The sequence below is a fragment of the Stegostoma tigrinum genome, chromosome 10 (genome assembly GCF_030684315.1).
Source record: "Stegostoma tigrinum isolate sSteTig4 chromosome 10, sSteTig4.hap1, whole genome shotgun sequence".
NCBI classification, from domain to species: domain Eukaryota; kingdom Metazoa; phylum Chordata; class Chondrichthyes; order Orectolobiformes; family Stegostomatidae; genus Stegostoma; species Stegostoma tigrinum.
This window is the reverse complement of record NC_081363.1, coordinates 14,596,534-14,621,118: the sequence shown is the minus strand read 5'-3', so window position 1 is coordinate 14,621,118 and position 24,585 is coordinate 14,596,534. Positions and strand designations below refer to the sequence as shown.

Genomic DNA, 24,585 nt, shown 5'->3' with positions numbered 1-24,585 from the left:
CTGTACTAATTGTAATAAGTTTAACCAGTTGGATATCATAGAAATAACACAGTGAGGAGCTAGGAACACAACAGGCCAGGCAGCATTTAAGCAGGAAAGTTGACGTTTCCGGTCGGAGCCCTTCTTCAGAAATGGGGGAGGGGGAAGGGAGCTCTGAAATAAATAGAGAGGGGAAGGATGGGGCTGGGGAAGGTGGGTGGGACGGTGATAGGCGAGTACAGGTTGGCAGTGGAGGGGAATGGTCAGTGAGCTGGGACAAGTGGATAGGTAAGAGAGAAGATGGACAGGTTTGTTAGGTCAAGGAGGCAGGGATGAGAGGGTCGGTTGGTCATGGAACATGGGAAGATTTGAAACTACGATTATGTAGGTAAATTTGTAATCATAACAGACAAGCTTCTGCTTGGTCTACTTAAACAGGACAAGGCAGTGCCACCCATAACTTCAAGCCAAATTCAGCAGCAACCTCTAATACTAAATGCATATAATTTCAAGTTGGAACACTTTCCTGGAGGCCAAGTAGCAAATGCCAGTGCATTGAGCTGCCTCCACTGGCAGATACACCACACTGGTACCATCAGAAGAGTCCACATGTTTTCAAATTTTCTGGACACACTTGCATTCACAGTTGACAATATTAGACTTTGACTCAAATATCCAGTCCCGACAAAACTGAAACAGCTGATAGTGATGGGGGAAGCCAAAGGGCCATCACAACCAAATCTGAAACATTTTTGGACCGAGGGAGACCAGATCACAGTAGCTGACAACATATTATTTGGGGAGTAAGTGTGATTGTCCAAAGCAAAGGCCACCGCCAGACACCAGCTGAACTCCACTGGGTATTCCAAAGAGAAGATGTTAGCAAGAAGTAACATTGTTCTGAAGAAGTGTCACTGGACCTGAAACATTAACTTTGATATCTCTTCAAACATGCTGAGCTTTTAAAGCAATTTCTGTTTTTGTTTCTGATTTCTAGCATCTGTAATTCTTTTGGTTTTTATTGGAAAGTAGCATCTTTTGGCCAAGATTGCATGCAGACGTGGCTGCATTGGTGGGCAAGTGCAGAGTGTGCCAACAAAGATGAAAATTACCATTAATAGCACCCCCACATTCGTGGGAAGGCCCTGGTAAACCCTGGAATTAGTTACACGTCAACTATGCAGGTTCTTTCATGGGTTTGACATTCTTAGCTGTTGTGGACACCCACTCAAAGTGGCTGCATGACCACAAAGTTCATTTGTCAAACATGCGGATGATGGTAGAAAGACACAGACTGCTGGAAGTATTGGTCACAGATAACAAGCCATCATTTTCCAGTAGGCAACTTGGATATTTCCCAAAAGTCAACTGGTATTTTTCATACAAGGACAGCTCCATACCATCCATCAAATGACGTGCCATAAACAGCTGTGCAAATTTTGAAGGCAGACTGAAAGAAACAACCACAGCATCACTCGATACCAAACTATCCCAATTCCTATTTGATTATAGGTCCACCCATCATGTAATCACAGGGATAGTTCCAGCAGAGTTGCATATGGGAAGACGACTCTGTTTAAATCTTATCTTCACAGATCTAGGGGAAAGAGGGTGAAACAGCATCAAAAATGCCAATGCCGGACTCAAGACCGTACTAAGTGAGAAAGACAATTTACTTTAGTCGATAAAGGAATGGTCCTAAAAGGCACAGTCTACCAGTGTTCAGGTCCAGTGGCGTATACAGTTCAGGTAGGTATGATGGGCCTCAACAAGCACATGGACCAAATTAAAGCTGCAAACTTGCAAACAGTGCAGGAGCAAAACATGTCCAGTTCCTTGACTGCCTTTCCGATTGTTCCAGAACATAAGGGTTCACCCTCTCCATCAAGCGTTGAAGATATTGTAGAATCTGAGATGGATGCAGCAGATGTGATCACATTGACACCACAGTCACCTCAAGAGAATGAATTTCTTCCAAGTCAAACTGGGCACAAGTGGCGTGCAACCGTGCATTACATACCACCCATATTCAAGGCAGAATTGGAGAAATCTGAGCTGGTGAGCTACAATAAAAGAAACACACCAGCCTATATTCTCAGACTCAGAGGGAGAGAGATGTAATGATTGTAACAAAGTCAGCCAGTTGGACCTCAAAGAATATGAATTCCCTGACTAGGGATGTTAATCTGTTCCAAAGAGGGATCCCTGGTTGACAGATAAAACAGAAGTGTTTGACATCCTGTTCAGAGAGCTGGCTCTGAGTTAGTGTCAAGGACTTTCCTCACCTAAATAATTTAAAGGGTGACTGAGTGACAGGATACTAGCCCCTATGGAGCTATTCCAACTTTCCAATCTCTCACCTAAACATCTCGGCCGGTAGATGCAACTCAGGGTAAGCAGGATTGCGGTGGCCACCCGCCAAAATCTTAAAAGGAGGAAAGAGAATAATTAAAAGAAAACAAACAGCTGCGCACGCTGGAGATCAGAAAGAAAATTAAGGAAACGCTGGAGAAACAGCGCAGGTCTGTGGGAAGAAAACTCTCCCTGACTTGAAACGTTAACTCTGCTTTCTTCCCACAGATACTGCCGAAGAAAAACCATTACAGCGTAAATAAAAGACCATAATTTTTCTTTTCTGTTCGAATTGTCCCGGTTCTGAGAGGATGAAGCAGCCAAATAGCAAAGTCGAGTGCCCCGTGCCTAGAAGCACTCTCTCTGTCACACAAGCAAATTAGAATTTACCCGCACTCGGCGACGCCATCTTCCCCAGACCGTCACATGACCCACTCGGCGACGCCATCTTCCCGAACCGTCACATGACCCACTTGCAGCCCGTCCCCAGGACAGAACAAACACTAGCGAATTATATCCTTTCGAACAGAATAGTCGTTTCCGATTTCAAAAGCGCCATTTAGGGGGTGTAGACTTAATTAAAACGAACTGCGGGCAAAAATTTAGCGCCGCGACCGTTAACCGTCGGGAATCTCGCGTGATTATTGGGTGGGAGGGCGGGGCGCGTTATCTGACTGACGTCCGCATTGGCCGATGGGGATCGGGAGGGTTTGGCGTGTCACGTGGTCTGGCGTCGCGCCAATTGACGTTAGGGTTGCGGACTGCGTGGGGTCTTACGGTTTCAGTCGCGGTCTCCGCCCTCCGAAGTGAGTGGTTATTGGGCAGGCGATAGGTGAGGGCAACGGAGCGGGAGAGGTGTGTTTGGGTCCGTTTTCGGCTTCGTAATGGCAGCAGCCCTCAGGGTCACTTTCAGGCGAAAGGTAAACCGACAGGAATCACGGTGTGATTCGTGTGGGGGCGGTGGAAGACGCGCAACAAAACAGAGCTTGTGTGTTGCTGTGCAGAATGTCTTAATTCCATACCCGTCGAGATCGCTTCTCGCGACCGTTTTTATTTTAACCCGAGAGGCGAAGAAGTCCCGAAAATCTTATGCGCCTTGTCTTCATTTCGCTAACGGGCGCACGTTAGTGTCCAGCAGTTTGTATTCCCAGTCCCTTATCGTCTCCTCGTCCTTTCCACGTGGTGAAAAGCCAACTTGTTCTATTTATATATTTTGCAGTTGTCGTTTTATTTCACGCTGTATTGTCGTTTTCTGCATTTTTTTGCATCTGTTCGATGCCACCCATGTATTCCCTCCTTTGCCTTCTTGCAAGGGATGAAATTATTTACGTGGATTGAGCTTTTAAACGCGTTGTAGACACTTGGCAACCGTACATGCCTCACTTTCTCGTGACGACTTTGTTATTGTGCTGTTGACTTCGTTAAACTTCAGAATATTAAACGCAGTAAGGCTGCATTCATTCGTTGCCTCCCCGATATAAAGCGTTAATGATCTGACTTAAAAAGCAGAATTTTTGGAGAAACTCAGTGGGTCTGGCAGCATCTGTGAGAAGAAAGGAGAGTTAACGTTCAGAGTCCGGGGATTCCTCTTCAATGAGATAACAGGGTGTAGAGCTGGATGAACACACAAATCTTTTCTGAAGGGTCTAGACCCGAAACGTCAGCTTTCCTGCTCCTGTGCTGTTTGACCTGCTGTGTTAATCCAGCTTTACAACTTGTTATCTCAGATTTTCCAGCATCTGCAGTTCCGGCCATCTCCTCTTCAATGCCCTGACTTTCGGACCTTTACATTTTTCTTTCATAGAACATTGATTGTAACATTGCGTACTGAAGTTTTTTTGTTTACTGATGTAACTCGTCTGAGGATTGTAAGATGTCAAAGCTAACTAGTTTCCTAATTCAGTTGATCAGTGCCCACCAGTACACTTGAATGACTTTCTTCTCTCGTGGTTTGCATTAGGGTTGTCTGAGAGAAAAGCAGACAATGCCTTTTCATATAGTAGGAGTAAATTACTGCAGATGCTGAAATCTATACTCAATCAGCCTTTTTTCTCTCTTCAATGCTAGTTGATATCTTTACTCAGCATTTAGAAGCCTGTGGGTCAGCTTTAGTGGGTGGTTTCCAGAGCTCCCTTGTTATTGGTTCAAACGTGCTGGAAAGGGTTGTCCTTAGTTTTCTGCCCTACAGCATTGTTTTGTTTTTTTTCTCACTTATTACATTCTCTGTGGGATAGTTCAGGAATCACACATCTTCAAATATTGTAAGTGAGAAGGCTTAATCAAAGTTTTTTTTGAGATGGGATGGATTTTTTTTTAATTTGTCAGGTTTTGTTAATTGTATGTAATAGTAATCATTTTAAGGACCAGTCATTTACACCTTTCCACATTGGCATCTTGTGTTTTTTCTCATCAGTTGTGGAAACCTTCAGTTTCAATTTCCAACTGTATTATCGCACTCTTTATTTGTCCTCTGTCAAAATGTCTGATAGGCTTTCACTGGATGTGAGTGTCATTGGTTGGGCCAACATTTATTGACCATCCGTAGTTGCCCTCAAATGTGGTAGTGAGCTGCCTTGTTGGTGACTTGGGAACTTAGAAATGTTGGAATTTCCATAGTCTTTTGCTCATGTCCTTACATGTGGTTGGGTTATTGGCTTTGGAAGGTGCTGTCAAAGGAGTCTTGGGGTGAATTTCTGCAGTGAATCCTCTAAATGATGCAAACTGTCAGTGGAGGGCCAAAGAATGTGGCTAGGACACTACCCAACAAATTCCTGTACAGATGACTTGGAGCTGAAATGGCACTGATGTTTCTGTAATCGTATTTCATTGATCTGCCTTCTTGACAGCGGTGTCAATTGACTTCATTATCAGTTCTCCACTTCAGGGCTTGCCTCCAAATCTTTATTGTCCAGCTTTTGTAGTCTTTAACCTTGCTTGACTTTCAGACTTGTGCCTGATTTGTCCTATGCTTGCTTTAAATGATGTTATCTCAATCACCCTTACAATACCTTTTAAGTTAGGTCAAAGATCTGAACACTGAAAATATATTTAGTTGCTAAAGCATTTTGCTGTTGCTTTCAAACAATTACGCAGCATGGAAATGTCTGCTCATCTCATGTGGTCTGTATTCCTGTCTGCCTCCTTGATTTAATTCTGTTCCAAATCTTTCTATTCCTTTCTCCCTCATCCAGTTATTAGCCTCCCTTTAAATGTATCAAAGCTCTTCACATCATCAATTCCACATGTTATGGGCAAAGACATTTTCCTGAACCAGTTGGATTTATGAGTAACTATTCCTTTTCTCTTTCCCCTTTCATGGGATGTAAAATTGCTGGAAGGGTCAGCGTTTGATGAACGTTTGAAGGCTGATGCAGATTGATCCTTGATAGACAAACGTGTGTGTGCCTGCATGCGTTGTGTGTGCATTTTTTATATGAGCAGGCTTGAGGGACTAAATGGCCTGCTGCTGTTCCTTATTGGTGATAATGGGAACTGCAGATGCTGGAGAATCCAAGATAATGAAATGTGAGGCTGAATGAACACAGCAGGCCCAGCAGCATCTCAGGAGCACAAAAGCTGACATTTCGGGCCTAGACCCTTCATCAGAGAGGGGGATGGGGTGAGGGCTCTGGAATAAATAGGGAGAGGGGGGGGAGGTGGACCGAAGATGGAGAGGAGAGTATAGGTGGGGAGGTAGGGAGGGGATAGGTCAGTCCAGGGAAGACGGACAGGTCAAGGAGGTGGGATGAGGTTAGTAGGTAGGAGATGGAGCTGCGGCTTGGGGTGGGAGGAAGGGATGGGTGAGAGGAAGAACAGCTTAGGGAGGCAGAGACAGGTTGGACTGGTTTTGGGATGCAGTGGGTGGAGGGGAAGAGCTGGACTGGTTGTGTGGTGCAGTGGGGGGAGGGGACGAACTGGGCTGGTTTTGGGATGCAGTGGGGGAAGGGGGGATTTTGAAGCTGGTGAAGTCCACATTGATACCATTGGGCTGCAGGGTTCCCAAGCGGAATATGAGTTGCTGTTCCTGCAACCTTCGGGTGGCGTCATTGTGGCACTGCAGGAGGTCCAGGATGGACATGTCATCTAAAGAATGGGAGGGGGAGTGGAAATGGTTTGCGACTGGGAGGTGCAGTTGTTTATTGCGAACTGAGCGGAGGTGTTCTGCAAAGCGGTCCCCAAGCCTCCGCTTGGTTTCCCCAATGTAGAGGAAGCCACACCGGGTACAGTGGATGCAGTATACCACATTGGCAGATGTGCAGGTGAACCTCTGCTTAATGCGGAAGGTCATCTTGGGGCCTGGGATAGGGGTGAGGGAGGAGTTGTGGGGGCAAGTGTAGCATTTCCTGCGGTTCCTCCGACACTTCCGCCATCTACAATCCGACCCCACCACCCAAGACGTTTTTCCATCCCCACCCCTCTCTGCTTTCCAGAGAGACCACTCTCTCCGTGACTCCCTCGTTCGCTCCACACTGCCCTCCAACCCCACCACACCCGGCACCTTCCCCTGCAACCGCAGGAAATGCTACACTTGCCCCCACACCACCTCCCTCACCCCTATCCCAGGCCCCAAGATGACTTTCCACATTAAGCAGAGGTTCACCTGCACATCTGCCAATGTGGTATACTGCATCCACTGTACCCAGTGTGGTTACCTCTACGTTGGGGAAACCAAGCGGAGGTTTGGGGACGCTTTGCAGAACACCTCTGCTCAGTTCGCAATAAACAACTGCACCTCCCAGTCGCAAAAGATTTCCACTCCCCCTCCCATTCTTTAGATGACATGTCCATCATGGGCCTCCTGCAGTGACACAATGATGCCACCCGAAGGTTGCAGGAACAGCAACTCATATTCCGCCTGGGAACCCTGCAGCCTAATGGTATCAATGTTGACTTCACCAGCTTCAAAATCCCCTCTTCCCCCACCGTATCCCAAAACCAGCCCAGCTCTTCCCCTCCACCCACTGCATCCCAAAACCAGTCCAACCTGTCTCTGCCTCCCTAAGCTGTTCTTCCTCTCACCCATCCCTTCCCAAGCTGCACCTCCAACTCTTACCTACTAACCTTATCCCACCTCCTTGACCTGTCCGTCTTCCCTGGACTGACCTATCCCCTCCCTACCTCCCCACATATACTCTCCTCTCCACCTATCTTCTTTTCTCTCCATCTTCGGTCCGCCTCCCCCTCTCTCCCTATTTATTCCAGAACCCTCACCCCATCCCCCTCTCTGATGAAGGGTCTAGGCCCGAAATGTCAGCTTTTGTGCTCCTGAGATGCTGCTGGGCCTGCTGTGTTCATCTGCTGTTCCTTATTTGTATGTTTATATTTCATACACATTGAACTTCTGTTTAATGTGCTCATTTCATCCATTCGTTGAAAGTTTGTCTCTATTGAGCATGATGACTGAGGTCTGCTTCTGTGCTTTGCAGTTCTAACTGTGTTGTTCTTTGACGTACTCCCACAGTGAAATTTGTTTTTCCTGCAGTAGAAGTGCAAAACCAATCTGGAACGTTACGTAACTTCCAACTTCTTCAATCAAATTTATCTCTCATGGTGCCTTGACAGTGTGACGTTGCTTTTATTCTTAAATTTTCTATATTCTTGTTGGCTGTTTTGTATTTCCCAGTTTTGCCCAATATTTATTTAAATCATTGTTCGCTGGCCTCAAGCGCTGATGGCAGCATCAGCAGTTATTGCCCTGGAAAATGGTGATCATCTACTGCCTGAACCACTGTCGTCCATCATATGTAGGTACACAATGCTGTTGGCAAAAAAGGTTATAGTATTTTGTCCCAGTGACAATGATCAAGCAGTGATTCAGTTCCAATTCACACCTGGCTTGGCAATGGATCTTCCAGATTGTGGTATTGCCAAATCTCTGCTGCCCTTGTCCTCCCTAGATGGCAAATGACGGTTTGGAAGGAGCTGTTGGAGAAACTGAGTCGCTGCAGTACATCATGCTGCCACATACATTGGTGGTAGAGTGAGTAAATTTTGGAAGTGGTGGGTGGGGTTCAACTCCACTCAGTCTGTAGCAGCGGTGTACCATCTACAAGATGCACTTCAGAAATTCACCAAAAATCCTTAAACAGCATCTTCCAAACCCGTGACCACTGGAAGGATGAGGGCGGTAGATTCATGGGACATCATCACCTCCTAAGTTCCCGTCCAAACTACTCACCATTCTGATTTGGGAGTATGTTGCTGTTCCTTCACTTCTGCGACAAAATTCCCTCTGCCTACCGCATGTGATCTGCAGCAGTTTGTAAAGGCTGCTTACCACCACCTTGAGCAGTTGGAGATGATCAATAAATGTTGGCCCAGCCAACAATGCTATGGCTAAATTAAAAACACAATAATGCATAAATGGCCAAAACTCTGTCAGAAATGGATCTCTCCATCACTGTGCACCACATTGTAAGGTTTCAGTTAGCCGTTGATTCTAATCTCTGCATCATTGTTAATGTTTAGTGCAGATGTAGAGCCAGGGTGAAATACTTATTCCTGCCATCATCACCGGAAAGGTGGGGTGGGAAAATAAGTTTGGGTTGCAATTTGGTAGGTTGCTATTAGTCAGAAATCTGCTCACAATTTGCCTGGTTGGCTGTAAAATGATATGTTAAATTAGGCAAAGAAGAACTTTTTTTAAAGGACTTTGTTCGTCCACTGGTTAAAAGCTGCATATTTTTGCCATAACTTCATACTTAAGCTATTAACTAGAATTGCCCAGTGAAGTTTCAAGGCAGCTGCTATCATGTTTGTAACACAAAATGCATTATCTAAAGCTTTTATTCATTTACAATGTGATCCTCCTAAAACAAATCTGTCAACTTTTAACTATTAATGAGAATCATCTTTTTGTCTTTGGTAAGCAGGCTTTCCCTTCAGGAAGGCAGAATGTACAATAACTATCTTGTTTTTGTGGCTTTGTAAAAATGGTTCTGGGTTTTTTGACAGATACTAGTCCATCAAAATTATGCAGCGAAGAGCCACGTTATCATGTTTTGAGCTTTCCAATCAAGATTCTTCTCTGTCACAGCACTCCAATTACTCTAATCAAAGCCACAAAGATTCCTCTAACTGTGATCATGGTAAATTGTTGAAGGCTTACAGTACAAAAGGAGACTATTCAGTCTGTTAAATCTGCGCTATCCCTTTTGAGGAGCAATTCACCAACTGCTACTCCCGTACCTTTTTTCCATACTTTTGCAGAAATTCCTGTTTTACAAAAACCAATTCCTGTTGAAGTCTTTGTTTGAGCCTGCCTCTTAACACACTTCTGTGGGGAGTGCATGCCAGATTCCAACCACATGTTGCATGAGAAACATTCTCCTCATGTAGTTATTGCTTTTTTTGTCATTGCTTTGAACCTCTTCCTTCTGGTTCTTGATCTTTCCACTGACAGGAATAGTTCCTCCCTGTGTACTCATTTTTTCGGGGCCCCCATGATTTTGAATTTCTAATTTATCAATCTTTTTCTAGTGTTGTCCACCACTATCCTAGTTTTACTTTTAAAACTGCCTTCACATGATTCCCTTTCCCTTTCATGTCCAGTCATAGCCAGAGAATCTTCCGCAATCTCTTAACCTTGTGAGAACTTCATTGTCTGCAATCTGTTAAGGATCTCTGGTTGCTTCCTCTTCCTCATCCGCATTTTGCTGTTTGGCAGCATCCACGGAACGTGGATCAGCTGTTATATGCCCCCAAACTCACCCCCCTTCACCTCTCTTAACTGCTCCATCTTGTATACAGGGAGGCTATCGTATCTATTCTCGGTTGTGCCCCTTGTTAACAATCAAAGTTTGCAAAGTGTTATCTTTCCCTCCAGCCAGAAATATCAATTTTGTGTTGTTGACATCCATTCAGTTTTTCTCCTTGATCTGGTTTCTGGTGAAGCAAATGTTCAGACCCTCAGCATCTGTAACCTCTTCAATATTGCCTGCCCCTCTTCTGTTTCACTCTCTTTAAAATGCTAATATTTGCATCTGTGTTTTGGCTAATTCTCTCAAATTCAGTACTCGATGTCAGTTCATCCATAGTTTGATTATATTTTTCACCAAATCCTATTTGTTTGTCAATCTTGCTAATGTACATGAGCTCTTGATCTGTTTTTCTTTTGTGGGATCTAGGCATTGCTGGCCAGGGCAGAATTTTTCTATAGCAAATTGACCTGAATTAAGTTGGTAAGGCATTTCAGAGAGAAGTTGAGTCTGATACATTACTGTAGATCTGGAATCGCATAAGGCAAGCATGGATGGCAGATTACCTTCTTTAAAGAACATTAGTCAACCAGATGAGTTTTTACAACAATCAACAATAGTTTCACATTCACCGCTATTTCATTACATTTAGACTAAAACCCAGAATGAGGAATTTTGGATACGAAGAGAAATTAGGCTTATTCTTCTCAGAGCAGAGAAGATTAGTGGTGACCTTATTGAGATGTTCAAATAATGAACAATTTTGATAGGATAAAGAGGATATTCTGATTCGACTAGTAGCTATATTAATAGCTCGAGGTGACAATTTCAAGATGCTCAGTGAGAGAGCTCGGAGTGAGATGAGAAACCTCTTTACTCAGAGGGTTGTTGGGATTTGCAATGTGCTTCCTGGGAGTTTTGGAGGTGGATTCCATAGGAGGTTTCAAAACCAAGTTGGATACATATTCGACATTGAGTTTAGAGGGCTACAGAGAGTGGGCTAGGTGAGTAGTACCTTCAGGTGCCAGTACAGACACGATGGATCAAATGGCTGCTTGTATTGTACAGTTCTATGATTCTATTATTGAGACTAGCTTTTTAATTCCAAATTCATTAACTGAATTTAAATTTCGTTATCTTTCGTGGTGGAATATGACTCATTCACACTGCCACCATCGTCTCAGATTTACTTTTACAAGTCTTAAAGTTTGACAATGTCTTGTCGGCTTTTGTACTGAACTTGCTCCTGCCAAAGAACAATTTCCACCTTTTTTTTTCCAATGTTGAAGTCCTGTTTATTTTCCCCTCTCTTCACCCCATCACTGTTATTCAGAACACAGGGCCCCTTTCTAAATGTTTTATCTACATAGCTCCAACTCTTAAGACCCTTCCCAAAACTGATCACTTTGACATCCTATTAATATTCCTCTCTGGCTAGTCATACTTTTTATTCTCACTCAGATTAACCTCTGAAGCATCAGGATAAGTTTTTTTTTTTCCTTTTTCTCATCAAGATGATGCTGAATTTATACTCTGAATCAGATTTTCAAACTTTCTGCCGTGAATTCATAACTTGAGGGGCAGTTAGCTCAGCTGGCTGGACAACTGGTTTGCAATGCAATGTGACGCCAACAGCATATTTAATTTCTGCACAGGCTGAGGTTACTGAGAAGGAGAATTCTTGACTTCTCCCTTGGCTGAAGTGTGGTAACCCTCAAGTTAAACCACCACCATTTGGCACTGAGAAAACAGCTCTGTGGTCTGGAAGCAATGGGGTGACTTTGCCTTTTGTCTGTTTATAACTTGTATGTGGGGAAAATAAATATTCATGTGTCCTGTAAAATTAATTGCAATGTGCTGAGAATTCTGAGAAAGGTCACAGAACCCAAAACGCTAATTGATTTCTCTCTAGATGCTACCAGACCTGCTGAGTTTTTCCAGCAATTTGTTTTTGACAGCAAGGACTGAAATCATTTATTCAGCCTCATGTTTTGGAATGTAATATAACAGGTTATCACACTAAAATTAAAACAGTTGCATGTAATTAAATTCTGTGGGATTTACAGATTTTTCACTGTCTTAGGAATCTGCCATTAATCTTTTTCTGCAAAATTAAAAACGGTCTTCTTAACAACATTTCATGTTCTGTTGAAATTCAGGTGAAATAATTTATTTCCAGATTTTTTGCCATATTTCATAATGTTGCGCATTGCCTTTCTCAATCTCTACTCACCAAATAAATACATGCATTTGATCCATACATCACAAATCTCAAATGTCAATGAAACTGAATTTTGTAGGTAATTATCAAAGATTTTTTGAAGCCTGAATAAACCAGTGAGCACTTCAGTTATGTATGTAGTTTTGTTTTAATGTTGTACAATTTCCTGCCCATGCTGTTCAGAATCGCGCTACTTAAGTAGTCATATTAGGAACAGCAAGGGAGTAGTCACCTCGTTAGGGGTTTACTACAGGCCCCCCCAATAGCAGCAGGGAGATTGAAGAAAGCATAGGTTCGGCAGATTTTGGACAAGCGTGGACGTAGTAGGGTTGTTGTAATGGGTGACTTTAACTTTCCTAATATTGATTGGAACCTCCTTCGTGCAGAAGATTTGAATGGAGCTATTTTTGTAAGGTGTGTTCAGGAGGGTTTCCTAACGCAGTACGTTGACAGGCCGACGAGGGGAGAGGCCATTCTAGACTTGGTGCTTGGAAACGAGTCGGGGCAGGTATCAGATCTTGTGGTGGGAGAGCATTTTGGTGATAGTGACCATAACTGCCTCACATTCTACATAGCTATGGAGAAGGAGAGGATTAGGCAAAATGGGAGGATATTTAACTGGGGAAGAGGAAACTATGACGCGATTAGACATGAGTTAGGAAGCATGGACTGGGAGCAATTGTTCCATGGTAAGGGCACTGTAGACATGTTTAGACTCTTTTTAAGGAGCAGTTGTTGCGAGTGACGAGTAAATATGTCCCTTTGAGACAGGCAAGAAGGGGTAAGATAAAGGAACCTTAGATGATGAGAGCGGTGGAGCTTCTTGTGAAAAGGAAGAAGGCAGCTCACATAAGGTGGAGGAAGCTAGGGTCAAGTTCAGCGAGAGAGGATTACATGCAGGCAAGGAAGGAGCTCAAAAATGGTCTGAGGAGAGCCAGGAGGGGGCACGAGAAAGGCTTGGCAGAATGGATTAGGGAGAACACAAAGGCATTTTACACTTATGTGAGGAATAAGAGAATGGTCAAAGAAAGAGTAGGGCCGATCAGGGATACCATAGGGAACTTGTGTGTGGAGTCTGAGGAGGTAGGGGAAGCCCTAAGTGAGTTTTTTTGCTTCTGTCTTTACGAAAGAAATGAACTTTGTAGTGAATGAAACCTTTGAAGAGCAGGTGTGCATGCTGGAATGGATAGAGACAGAGGAAGCTGATGTGCTGAAAATTTTGTCAAACATTAAGATTGACAAGTCGCCAGGCCCGGACCAGATTTGTCCTCGGCTGCTTTGGGGAGCGAGAAATGCAATTGCTTTGCCACTGGCGAGGATCTTTGCATCCTCGCTCTCCACTGGAGTCGTACCTGAGGACTGGAGAGAGGCAAATGTAATTCCTCCCTTCAAGAAAGGAAATGGGGAAATGCCCGGCGATTACAGACCAGTAAGTCTCACGTCTGTCGTCTGCAAGGTGTTAGAAAGGATTCTGAGGGATAGGATTTATGACCGTTTGGAGGAGCATGGCTGGATCAAATGCAGTCAACACGGCTTTGTGAGGGGCAGGTCATGCCTCACAAACCTTATCGAGTTCTTTGAGGATGAGACTAGAAAAGTTGATGAGGGTCGAGCTGTGGATGTGGTGTATATGGACTTCAGTAAGGCATTTGATAAGGTTCCCCATGGTAGGCTCATTCAGAAGGTCAGGAGGAATGGGATACAGGGGAACTTGGCTGTCTGGATACAGAATTGGCTGGCCAACAGAAGGCAGCGAGTGGTAGTAGAAGGAAAATATTCTACCTGGAAGTCAGTGGTGAGTGGAGTTCCACAGGGCTCTGTCCTTAGGCCTCCACTGTTTGTAATTTTTATTAATGACTTGGATGAGGGGATTGAAGGATGGGTCAGCAAGTTTGCAGGCGACACGAAGGTTGGAGGTGTCGTTGACAGTGTAGAGGGCTGTTGTAGGCTGCAGCGGGACATTGACAGGATGCAGAGATGGGCTGAGAGGTGGCAGATGGAGTTCAACCTGGATAAATGCGAGGTGATGCATTTTGGAAGGTCGAATTTGAAAGCCGAGCACAGGATTAAGGATAGGATTCTTGGCAGTGTGGAGGAACAGCGGGATCTTGGTGTGCAGATACATAGATCCCTTAAAATGGCCACCCAAGTGGACAGGGTTGTTAAGAAAGCATATGGTGTTTTGGCTTTTATTAACAGGGGGATTGAGTTTAAGAGTCGTGAGATCTTGTTGCAGCTCTATAAAACTTTGTTAGACCACGCTTGGAATACTGCGTCTAGTTCTGGTCGCCCTATTATAGGAAAGATGTGGATGCTTTGGAGAGGGTTCAGAGGAGGTTTACCAGGATGCTGCCTGGACTGGAGGGCTTATCTTATGAAGAGAGGTTGACTGAGCTTGGACTTTTTTCATTGGAGAAAAGGAGGAGGAGAGGGGACCTAATTGAGGTATACAAGATAATGAGAGGCATAGATAGAGTTGATAGCCAGAGACTATTTCCCAGGGCAGAAATGGCTAGCACGAGGGGTCATAGTGTTAAGCTGGTTGGAGGAAAGTATAGAGGGGATGTCAGAGGTGGGTTCTTTACACAGAGTTGTGAGAGCACGGAATGCGTTGCCAGCAGCAGTTGTGGAAGCAAGGTCATTGGGGTCATTTAAGAGACTGGTGGGCATGCATATGGTCAGAGAAATTTGAGGGTGCATACATGAGGATCAAGGGTCGGCACAACATCGTGGGCTGAAGGACCTGTTCTGTGCTGTACTGTTCTATGTTCTATACATCGCAGAAAAGTTGGATTTCGATTAATTTCCATTCTTATAAAAAAGTGTCGAATAATACAGCAATGGAAAGTGTAATTCCTGGTTTAAAGTTTGGGCATTTTTAAGGTTGCATTTTCAATAATTGTGGTTAAACATGCCAAAAATCTGAAGGTTTGCTAAATATGCAGGTTGCTGATGATCTACCAATCAGACAGGACACTTAGCATATAACAATGATGCAGAAATCATCCAAATATGCTGTCTTACCTACAAACGAATTCTGAAGCTATCGTGCACACATGTAGGCAGCTGTTGGCACATTACTCAGTAAGAAAGTGGAAAAAGTGAGAAGTCTTTCCATGATGTACAAGGTGTGCACGAAAGCAAAATACTGCTGATGCTAAAACAAAAACTGAAAATATTCAGCATGTGAGCAAACATTTATTGAGAGAAACAAAGTTAATGGTTGAGATTACCATGCATCTGAATGGTTGTGCACCTTCAGCTTCAGAATGACACCGGATCACTTTTTGAAAGGTTAAAGTAATGTTTCTTCATGCATTAATTTAAAAATGAAACAGCGAGGGGAAAAATTGAAATAAGCTTCAAAAAGAGGAGCTAAGCAGAGAGGGTGAGACAGTTGGAGATGGGCAGGTAAAAGGGTTGAACTGGAAAATTTTCAGTGTAGCAAAACAGTGAAGGAGAAATTTTTGCATACATAATCTTTTCTGCCTTCTCGTTTCAGATCATACCACCATTGGGATGTATGTGCTACTCCTCTGCAGTAAGTTTGAACCAGTTGCAGTTGTTCAATGAAGTTTGTTTGAAAGAAAATCATCTGAAACTGACCGATCATTATTTTTATTGCATTCCTTTCTCGAGTGCCTGCAAAGTGATGCCTAATGTTCCCTTTGTCTTGAATACAGTGCTTGTTCCTGAATGATATTGTTGATGACAAAGCTCTAAAAACAGTTAATTTTATGTAATTGTGCTTCTTCATACCTATGACTAGGTTGTGTTTTCTTCCACTGTTCACTTATTTTGCACTATAAGTGGAGAATAGAAAATCACCAGAACTTCACAAAATAAGCTTGCCACATTGTCAAGCAAGTGGCTCATGCTTTTGCTAATACCAGAAATATCTGTATTCCATACCATCCAAAGTCCGGTTGTCTGGCGGAAAAGCAGTTCAAACATCAAAGGTAGTCTGAAAGAAACAGTGTACAGCTTCACTTGAGACCAAATTCTCCTGCTTCCTTTTTGACTATAGGACGCCAAAGCACTTCCTATTATATCAAAGATAATGGGAACTGCAGATGCTGGAGAATCCACTATAACAAAGTGTGAAGCTGGATGAACACAGCAGGCCAAGCAGCATCTCAGGAGCACAAAAGCTGACGTTTCAGGCCTAGACCCCCTCTGATGAAGGGTCTAGGCCCGAAACGTCAGCTTTTGTGCTCCTGAGATGCTGCTTGGCCTGCTGTGTTCATCCAGCTTCACACTTTATTATCACTTCCTATTATATCTGGGATTGTATAATAAGTAACGTATTTGTACTAATTGTGTAATAATGGAAAATCTCTCTCACTGCGTATATTTCAAGAAGTAGTGTTCTTTTAATTCATATTTTCTTCAGTTCTCCCAAGCAATTTCTCATCCAAGTTGGGACCAGCTATCCCCAAGTAATCAATATGCACATGCTTTAGGGGCTGATTGTAGACAGTTAAGCCAGGATTTCTTCTCTTCATGAAATATAGAATCTGCTTTGTTTGCTAATTTCTGGTGAAAACTCAACTGTTTTCTGTATCACTTGAAACTGAATCTTTTCAAGTTGTTCTGCAGCTAAAAATCTTCAAGCTAATTGCATCTTTCAGGGACCCGAGGAAAGATGTTGAGGTATCAAGTTCTTGATTTGTCAGTCCATGAATCCTTAAAACTTTATGCTTCTGATTAAAAGAACTATGAATATATGTTGAAATTGTTCCTGTTAATATTCTGCCTGCAATTGAGATATTTCAATTTGGTACTCGTAAAGTTGTGCTCTTAAAAATTGGAGGTCTGGTCAAGTGTATTAGTATGTTGCTGTTTGTTTGCAGACTGTCTAACTTGTATTTTGCAGCCAACAACAAAATTATTTATTGATGGAAAGTTTATTGAATCTCGCACCTCAGAATGGATTGACATTCACAACCCTGTAAGCATGTATTTTTATATTAGCTTTGCATGTAAAATTTAAATGACTGAATTGTTTACTGAGCTTATTGGACCATCAGAGTGCAAAGGTAGTATTGTTTTGGGAGGGGGGATAAAAAGAAATTGGGCTATGACAGTGCAATCGACATATACAAACTTTGTTTTAACTGGCTCTGAATATACCAACAAAAGTTTTATATGCCTCAAATACTGCAGAGACTGTATTATTTTGTGCAATTATTATAGATTTTTAATTCACTTGCCGCAATGTAAATATACTTGTTCAATTGAATGGCCACACAAAATGTCAACTATTGATTCAATTCTCCTCGAATACTGCAATGTCACAGTAGTCTGTTGAGGTTGAGTGAGAAGACTCTCTGCTTGTAAGTTTTTTAATTAAGTCAAAGTTGCATTATTATTTGTGATTTATGCCGTAAATATAGTGTAACAGTGTGTATGCCTGCTGCATTATATTTCTGTTTATAGTGTGTTTCTACATTGTGTGGATCTCGTGCTTATCCAGATAATTTGATCAATTGTCCCATAGATGCTGGATAAAAGAAAGCTTACTGTATTTCTCCTCCAATTTTTACAAGTTAGGGTTTAGAAATGTCAAATCTCTTCCCAGAAGTAGAAAATTATTAAGGAGCAGTATGTTAACTTGCTGTGACATATCTTGGGGGACCAGCATAAAGCAAGGTGGAATTGGGGCTCAAAAGCATTTTGAGCTTAGTGTGTATTTTTCAAAATAAAAGCTCATTTCTTTTATCTCAGTGAAGAAAATTCTGCCTGTTGTGCTTCCCTCTTCATAGTAGGGATGCAGATGTGGGGACTTTGACCTCCAGCTTCACAAAGTGTCTCTCGGTGCTATCATTGCACCATTGAATGCTGCTGTGTGAAACTTAGTTTTTTTTAAAAAGCAGTTTGAACAAATAAAGTTAAAGTTAATAATTAAAGATTTGTGGCTTGAATGATATCTCTCTCTCTTTTTTCATTTTCTCATGCACTCTGATTCTTTCATCTATTATGGTAATTCAGGGATTTATGATAACTTTTCCTGATATTTCTTCCTTTGCTTCTAGGCAACAAACGAGGTGATTAGCAAAGTTCCAAAGGCCACCCAAGAGGAGATGCTTGCTGCCTTGAATTCCTGTCAACGTGCTTATCCCTCCTGGTCAGAGACTTCAGTCTTGAGTCGGCAACAAATTTTCCTAAAGTACCAGCAACTCATCAAAGACAACATGGTAAGTGATTACAGTACAGTGTCATTGAATTTAATGTTTTTAAGTTGTGGTCGTGGAGTAAGGAGAATCCTGTGAGCAAAAGGCCTCTAGTAATAAGTCTTTTCTGATATTAACCAGTCCCTACTGAGAGAGTTTGCATGTTTGTTTTTTGAAGGGAAGATTACCTGTGATTTCCCAGGTTTTCTGTTGACTAATTTTCAGGGAGGTGCTGTCTTCATTGTACCCCTGAGGCAGATGCTGGGAGTTGTGTTAAGGACACACCAATATGCCTTGGGGCTAATATTGTCGTCGTCCCCCCCCGGCAAAGTCTTGCACCCATTGTGGTGGTGAGGTCCTTCCCAATTTTCTGTTTTAAAACACTGGGAGACCTAGCAAATTCCTCAAGGAGTTAACTTTTATTTTCAAACAAAAGCTGTGACAATCAGAAAAACTGTTTCCCAACTGCCCCTGACTCTTTGGGGCTCACTACTTATGTACTATTCTAGTTGCTGTGCTTATCTGGTATCATTAGCATAATCAGTCATATTAGCTTGTATTGTCTTTCTAAACTAATCAACTTCTGTCACAATGGCCTTCTACTCTACACTTAACCTATCACATCATGCCACCATTGTCTTTAACATAATGCTCATGTATCTCGTGATTTGACTAACCTATCACATGCTGCCATTATTTTCAGCCTGTGCTCATCTGTGACATGATTCCATGTATTGCTCCATTAATTTAATTACACACTGCCATATCAATTTCCATACCATCCAATTTCATCTTAGGTTATCGATTTCTGGTTAAGCAGACTTGATTAAAATCAGCAACTCTATTCTTGCTTTCTCATTGGCAGTTGTTTGTCCTCCCATCCATTTATCTGTATCAGTGCAGGAGTGCTTCTGAAGTTCCACAGCATGGGCTCAGATCTTCATCTGGCCATTGGCTGGATGTTCTACCACAGGCTTTTTTTTTTGCCCGCCCACCCTTCTGTTTGTAATTACTTGTTACACCAGGCAGAACAATATGGTTTTGTCAAAGGGAGACGATGTTTAACTGGAGTTCTTTTTTAAAAACTTTATTGGTCAATGTCTAAGGCTTTGGAGTAGATCAGTATCTACTTCCTCAGAACTCGGAAGGGTCACTGGACCTGAAACATTGACATTTTCTTTCACAGATGCTGACTGATCTGCTGAGCTTTTACAGCCCTTTTGTTTTTGTTCCTGATTTACAGCAACCGCAGTTCTTTCAGTTTTCAAATGGATTCTTGGTTGTCAAAGAGATGAGAGATTATAGAGGATCTGGATGTGAGTTTGCTCGCTGAGCTGGAAGGTTAGTTTTCAGACATTTCATCACCATTCTTAATAACATCATCAGTGAGCCTCCGACGTGCTGGTGTTATGTCCCGCTTTCTATTTATCTGGTTAGGTTTCCTTGGGTTGGTGATGTCATTTCCTGTTCTTTTTCTCAGGCGATGGTAGATTGGCTCCAAGTCAGTGTTTGTTGATGGAATTCCGGTTGGAATGCCATGCTTCTAGGAATTCTCGTGCATGTCTCTGCTTGGCTTGTCCTAGGATGGATGTGTTGTCCCAATCAAAGTGGTGTCCTTCCTTATCTGTATGTAAGGATACGAGTGATAGTGGGTCATGTCGTTTTGTGGCTAGTTGATGTTCATGTATCCTGGTGGCTAGCTTCCTGCCAGTTTGTCCAATGTAGTGTTTGTCACAGTTCTTGCAAGGTATTTTGTAGATGGCATTCGTTTTATTTGTTGTCTGTATAAGGTCTTTTAAGTTCATTAGTTGCTGTTTTAGTGTGTTGGTGGGTTTGTGGGCTACCCTGATGCCAAGTGGTCCGAGGAGTATGGCAGTCATTTCCGAAATGTCTTTGTAGGGGAGCGTGGTTCTGGTTTCTGAGCCCGTTTTGTCTGTTTGTTTGGGTTTGTTGCTGAGAAATCAGCGGACTGTGTTCATAAGGTACCCATTCTTTTTGAATACGCTGTTCAGGTGATTTTCCTCTGCTCTGCATAGTTCCTTTGTGCTGCAGTGTGTGGTGGCTCGTTGGAATAATGTTCTAATGCAGCTTCGTTTGTGGGTGTTGGGATGGTTGCTCCTGTAGTTCAGTATTTGGTCCGTATGTGTTGTTTTCCTGTAGACGCTGGTTTGAAGCTCCCCATTGGCTGTTCGTTCTACTGTGACACCTAGGAATGGCAGTTTGTTGTTGTTTTCCTCCTCTTTTGTGAATGTTATGCCAGTAAAGGGTATTATTGATGGTCTTGAAGGTCTCCTGTAATTTGTTTTGTTTAGTGATGACAAAGGTGTCATCCACATAGCGGACCCAAAGTTTGGGTTGGATGATTGGCAGAGCTGTTTGTTCGAGTCTCTGCATTACTGCCTCTGCTAAGAACCCTGATATCTGAGATCCCATGGGTGTACCGTTGGTTTGTCTGTAGGTTTTGTTATTGAAAGTGAAGTGGGTGGTGAGGCATAGGTCCACTAGCTTGATGATGTTGTCCTTGCTGATGAGGTTGCTGGTGTCTGGTGTATGTGTCTTCGGTTCTTCTAATAGTGTCATCAGTGTTTCTTTGGCCAGGTTGATGTTGATGGATGTGAACAGAGCTGTTACGTCAAAGGAGACCATTATTTCATCCTCTTCTATCTTGGTGTCTTTGGTGTTCAGGAATTCTTGGGTGGAGCGAATGGAGTGGTGGGAGTCTTCTACTAGGTGTTTTAGCCTTTGGTGTAGTTCCTTGGCTAATCTGTAGGTTGGTGTTCCAGGTAGCGACACTATGGGCCTGAGGGGGGTTTCTGGTTTGTGAATTTTTGGTAGTCCGTAGAAGCGTGGTGTGTTGGATCTATCTGGTTTCATTTTTTGGGAAGTCTCTCTTGTTTAATTCTCCAGGTTTTTGAAGTTTTTTGAGTAAGGCTGTGAGTCGGTTCTCTAGTTGTTGGGTCGGGTCTATCGCCACCTGTTGGTAAGTGTCGGTATCTGCAAGCAGTGCGTTCGCTTTCTCAATGTAGTCTGTTCGGTTTAAGATGACTGTCAAGCGTCCTTTGTCTGCAGATAGGACAAGAGAGACTTCCAAAAAAAAACCAGATGGATCCAACACACCACGCTTCTACGGACTACCAAAAATTCACAAACCAGAAACCCCCCTCAGGACTGAGTGGTCTACTTGTATTCCTTAATAAATACCGAAAGAACTGTGAATGCTGTAAATCAGGAACAGCATCTGTGAAGCAAAAAAAGTTACCGGTTTTGGGTCTGGTTCTGAGGAAGTGTCACCAGACCTGAAACGTTAACTTGTGTTTTTTGTTTTTGTTTCTTCACAAATGCTGCCAGACCTGCTGAGCTTTTTCAGTAACTTCTGTTTTTATAATTCTGTTCCTTTTGTTTGAATGTTCATAATGTCAGGGTACAAAAAAATTCTGTTCAACCTTGCTGCTACCACCTCCAATTCCCTGACCACAATTCAAAGAAAAATCTTTCAGATAAGATGTCTTTTAATTTTATTAACAGACTGAAATTGCCAAGCTCATCACGAAAGAGCAAGGTAAAACTTTGCCAGATGCTGAAGGAGATGTTTTCAGAGGCTTACGTAAGTAATATGTGGATTTCTGAGTAAAAGCATGTCTGTGATTTCTTGCCGAAATCGCAACATCCCATAAATGTCAAATATCTCAAATATAATTACAGATGACAAATTATTCAGCTGGCTTCCATCATAATCCATGATAACTTCCTCCAGAACTGCCAATGATTTCCTATTCAATGATATTGTTTCTGAAGTATTATTATCTTCCTTCCCACTTCAGCAAGAATTCACTTCCAAGAATTTTGATTTCTCTTGTAAAAAATCTCTTCTGGATATTCCTCCTCTTCCAGTCAAGTGACAGTAAAAGAATTCTGGAGCATTTAATTGGTCCTCCATAATAATAGTGATCTTTACGTTTCTCTCCTGACAGAGGTTGTTGAACATACTTGCAGTATCACGTCATTAATGTTGGGTGAGACCTTGCCCTCCATCACGAAAGACATGGACACATTCACCTACCGACTCCCTTTAGGAGTGTGTGCCGGCATCACTCCATTTAACTTTCCAGCCATGATTCCACTCTGGATGTATCCTATGGCTTTGGTGTGTGGTAATACCTTCCTGCTGAAACCTTCGGAGCGTGTTCCTGGAGCAGCCATGTTGCTGGCCAAGTTATTACAAGATGCAGGAGCTCCAGATGGAACCCTTAATATTATACACGGGCAGCATGATGGTAGGAAATTTGATATTTCTATAAATCTTTTTAAAGTGTTGTTGAAGTTGGCCTGTACCAACTCCTTTAATCATAACTCTACTAATCATATGATTTCATATCCAAGTTTGAGTTTTGATGGCTACAACAGTTTAAGAAGAATAATCTATTGCCCTCAAAGTTTGTCTCCCATTGCCTTGATGCATATGGAAGTAAATTGGATTATACTGGATACTTTTTACCTTGTCAATGTGATGCAGATAGATATCCATTGTGATACCCTTCATTTGGTTGTGTGGCACATAAATCTTTTATCATCAATATATTTATGGGCTACAAGAAAATTCTATTGAATGCTGTCTGTAATGACTTCGTCTCCACTATAAACTGAATGAGGTGATATTTTATGACATTTCTTCGCTATAGATACTGTGTAGTTAGTTTTGTGAGGCAATGAATTATTGCTCCCACATAGATGTCACATGGTGTTAAAGTTCAAGACATGAGAAAGAAAATGTAGTATATAGTAACTATATAGTAATATTTTTACGAGACTTTCCATTCTTCTCCCGCCCCGTCACCCCCACCCCGGAATCAACTCTGACGTCTGTTGCAGATATCTCCAGCTGCGTTGTGTGCTACATTAAATGGGAATAATAAAATGCATGTTATTTTTCAACTTTTTTTCTTTAAAGCTGTGAACTTCATTTGTGACCAGCCTGCTATAAAAGCCATCAGTTTTGTTGGTTCCAATCAAGCAGGAGAATACATCTATACAAGAGGTTCCAAAAACGGCAAGAGAGTGCAGTCAAACATGGTGAATATCCTTTCCACTCCTTTAGTAGTTGGACTTGTTCATAGTTCATTTGCAGACCAGCTGCATGTAGTATGAATCTTTTACTTTACCTCTTTTTCCACTCTTCCCCTTTGTATTGAAATTATGTTAATTGTCTTATCTACCCCAGCTCTATCTCTTACCAGGACCCCCTCCCCACCTTGTCAAAAATATAGATTCTCTTCAGTAAAATTACAAGAATCAGAACTAGGTTTTTTGTCATGTGCTCAAGTTACAAAAGAATGGGAGTACAGTGAAAAGTGTACAATGTTGCTAACACAGGGCACCATCTTGGGTACAAAGTACCTTGATACAGATTAGGTATGGAAAAAGGAAATTAAAAATAGTTCATAACATATACTATGTATATCTGTAATGTAAGGAAAATTTAAATCAATCTAAAACAATAGACAGCCTTTCTATTCGGGCTCCACTGGTTCCCACCCCATAGCCATCTTTGCTCCAAGCCCACCAGCTGCCTTCCCATTCCACTCCAGGCCACAGACTGAAGAGGGAAGAAGAGGAGGAGACAAAGACTGGACGGAGCAGATGTACTCCAGCTGGAGCACCCTACTCCACTGTAATCTTGGAATTGAGTCGAATCATGAGGGGCCAACCAAGAAACTTAAGTGGAGCTTCACAATAGTCAAGGATACCCTTGTACAACTCAGTTTTCATACAAACACAACTTTGAAACAGTTGTTTTTATACAGCAGTAAAAATGGAAGAAAATCTCTTTTCCAAGTTGTTCATACTTAACAATCACCTGAAGTTGTGCAGTAAAAGCCATTGAAGGATGTTGACAGTTGGCTGTGTAAGAACTCTATTGTTAAGTGCTGTTGATGGATGCCAGTGCAGTTGGAAGATTTTTTTTTCATTGTTTTGTGCATAAGACAGGTTTGGCTTCAACTGGGGAAACCAATGTGAGTAGACAGACACTTCTGAGAACCTTTATCGAAGTCTTCAAGGTCGTTGGGCTCCTCAGTTGAGGAGCTACTGCACTTAAGATTGCCCCATCGGTCAATTCTTCTGTTGTGTAGCATTTACCATCTTCCAACTCTGCATATGTTTACAC

General features: G+C 42.4%; 2 protein-coding genes across 6 annotated transcripts in view; one reads left to right on the top strand and one right to left on the bottom strand.

Annotated features, from left to right (window-relative positions):
• lin52 (lin-52 DREAM MuvB core complex component) overlaps positions 1 to 2,973 on the bottom strand; it is an 83,029-nt gene extending 80,056 nt beyond the window's left edge. For all 3 annotated transcript variants that reach the window (XM_048538438.2, XM_048538440.2, XM_059649031.1), the window contains exon 1: positions 2,722 to 2,973. In XM_048538438.2, the coding sequence (XP_048394395.1) occupies positions 2,722 to 2,779 (58 nt within the window). In that variant the 5' untranslated portion in view covers positions 2,780 to 2,973. The remainder of the gene's footprint in view (positions 1 to 2,721) is intronic.
• An 89-nt stretch (positions 2,974 to 3,062) lies between these two features.
• aldh6a1 (aldehyde dehydrogenase 6 family, member A1) overlaps positions 3,063 to 24,585 on the top strand; it is a 31,994-nt gene continuing 10,471 nt past the window's right edge. Inside the window, exons 1-7 of one of the 3 annotated variants that reach the window (XM_048537278.2) lie at positions 3,063 to 3,251; positions 15,752 to 15,790; positions 17,126 to 17,200; positions 18,285 to 18,446; positions 21,948 to 22,026; positions 22,394 to 22,696; positions 23,371 to 23,492. In XM_048537278.2, the coding sequence (XP_048393235.1) occupies positions 3,216 to 3,251; positions 15,752 to 15,790; positions 17,126 to 17,200; positions 18,285 to 18,446; positions 21,948 to 22,026; positions 22,394 to 22,696; positions 23,371 to 23,492 (816 nt within the window). In that variant the 5' untranslated portion in view covers positions 3,063 to 3,215. The remainder of the gene's footprint in view (positions 3,252 to 15,751; positions 15,791 to 17,125; positions 17,201 to 18,284; positions 18,447 to 21,947; positions 22,027 to 22,393; positions 22,697 to 23,370; positions 23,493 to 24,585) is intronic. The other 2 variants (XM_048537280.2, XM_048537279.2) reach the window with 2 other exon arrangements.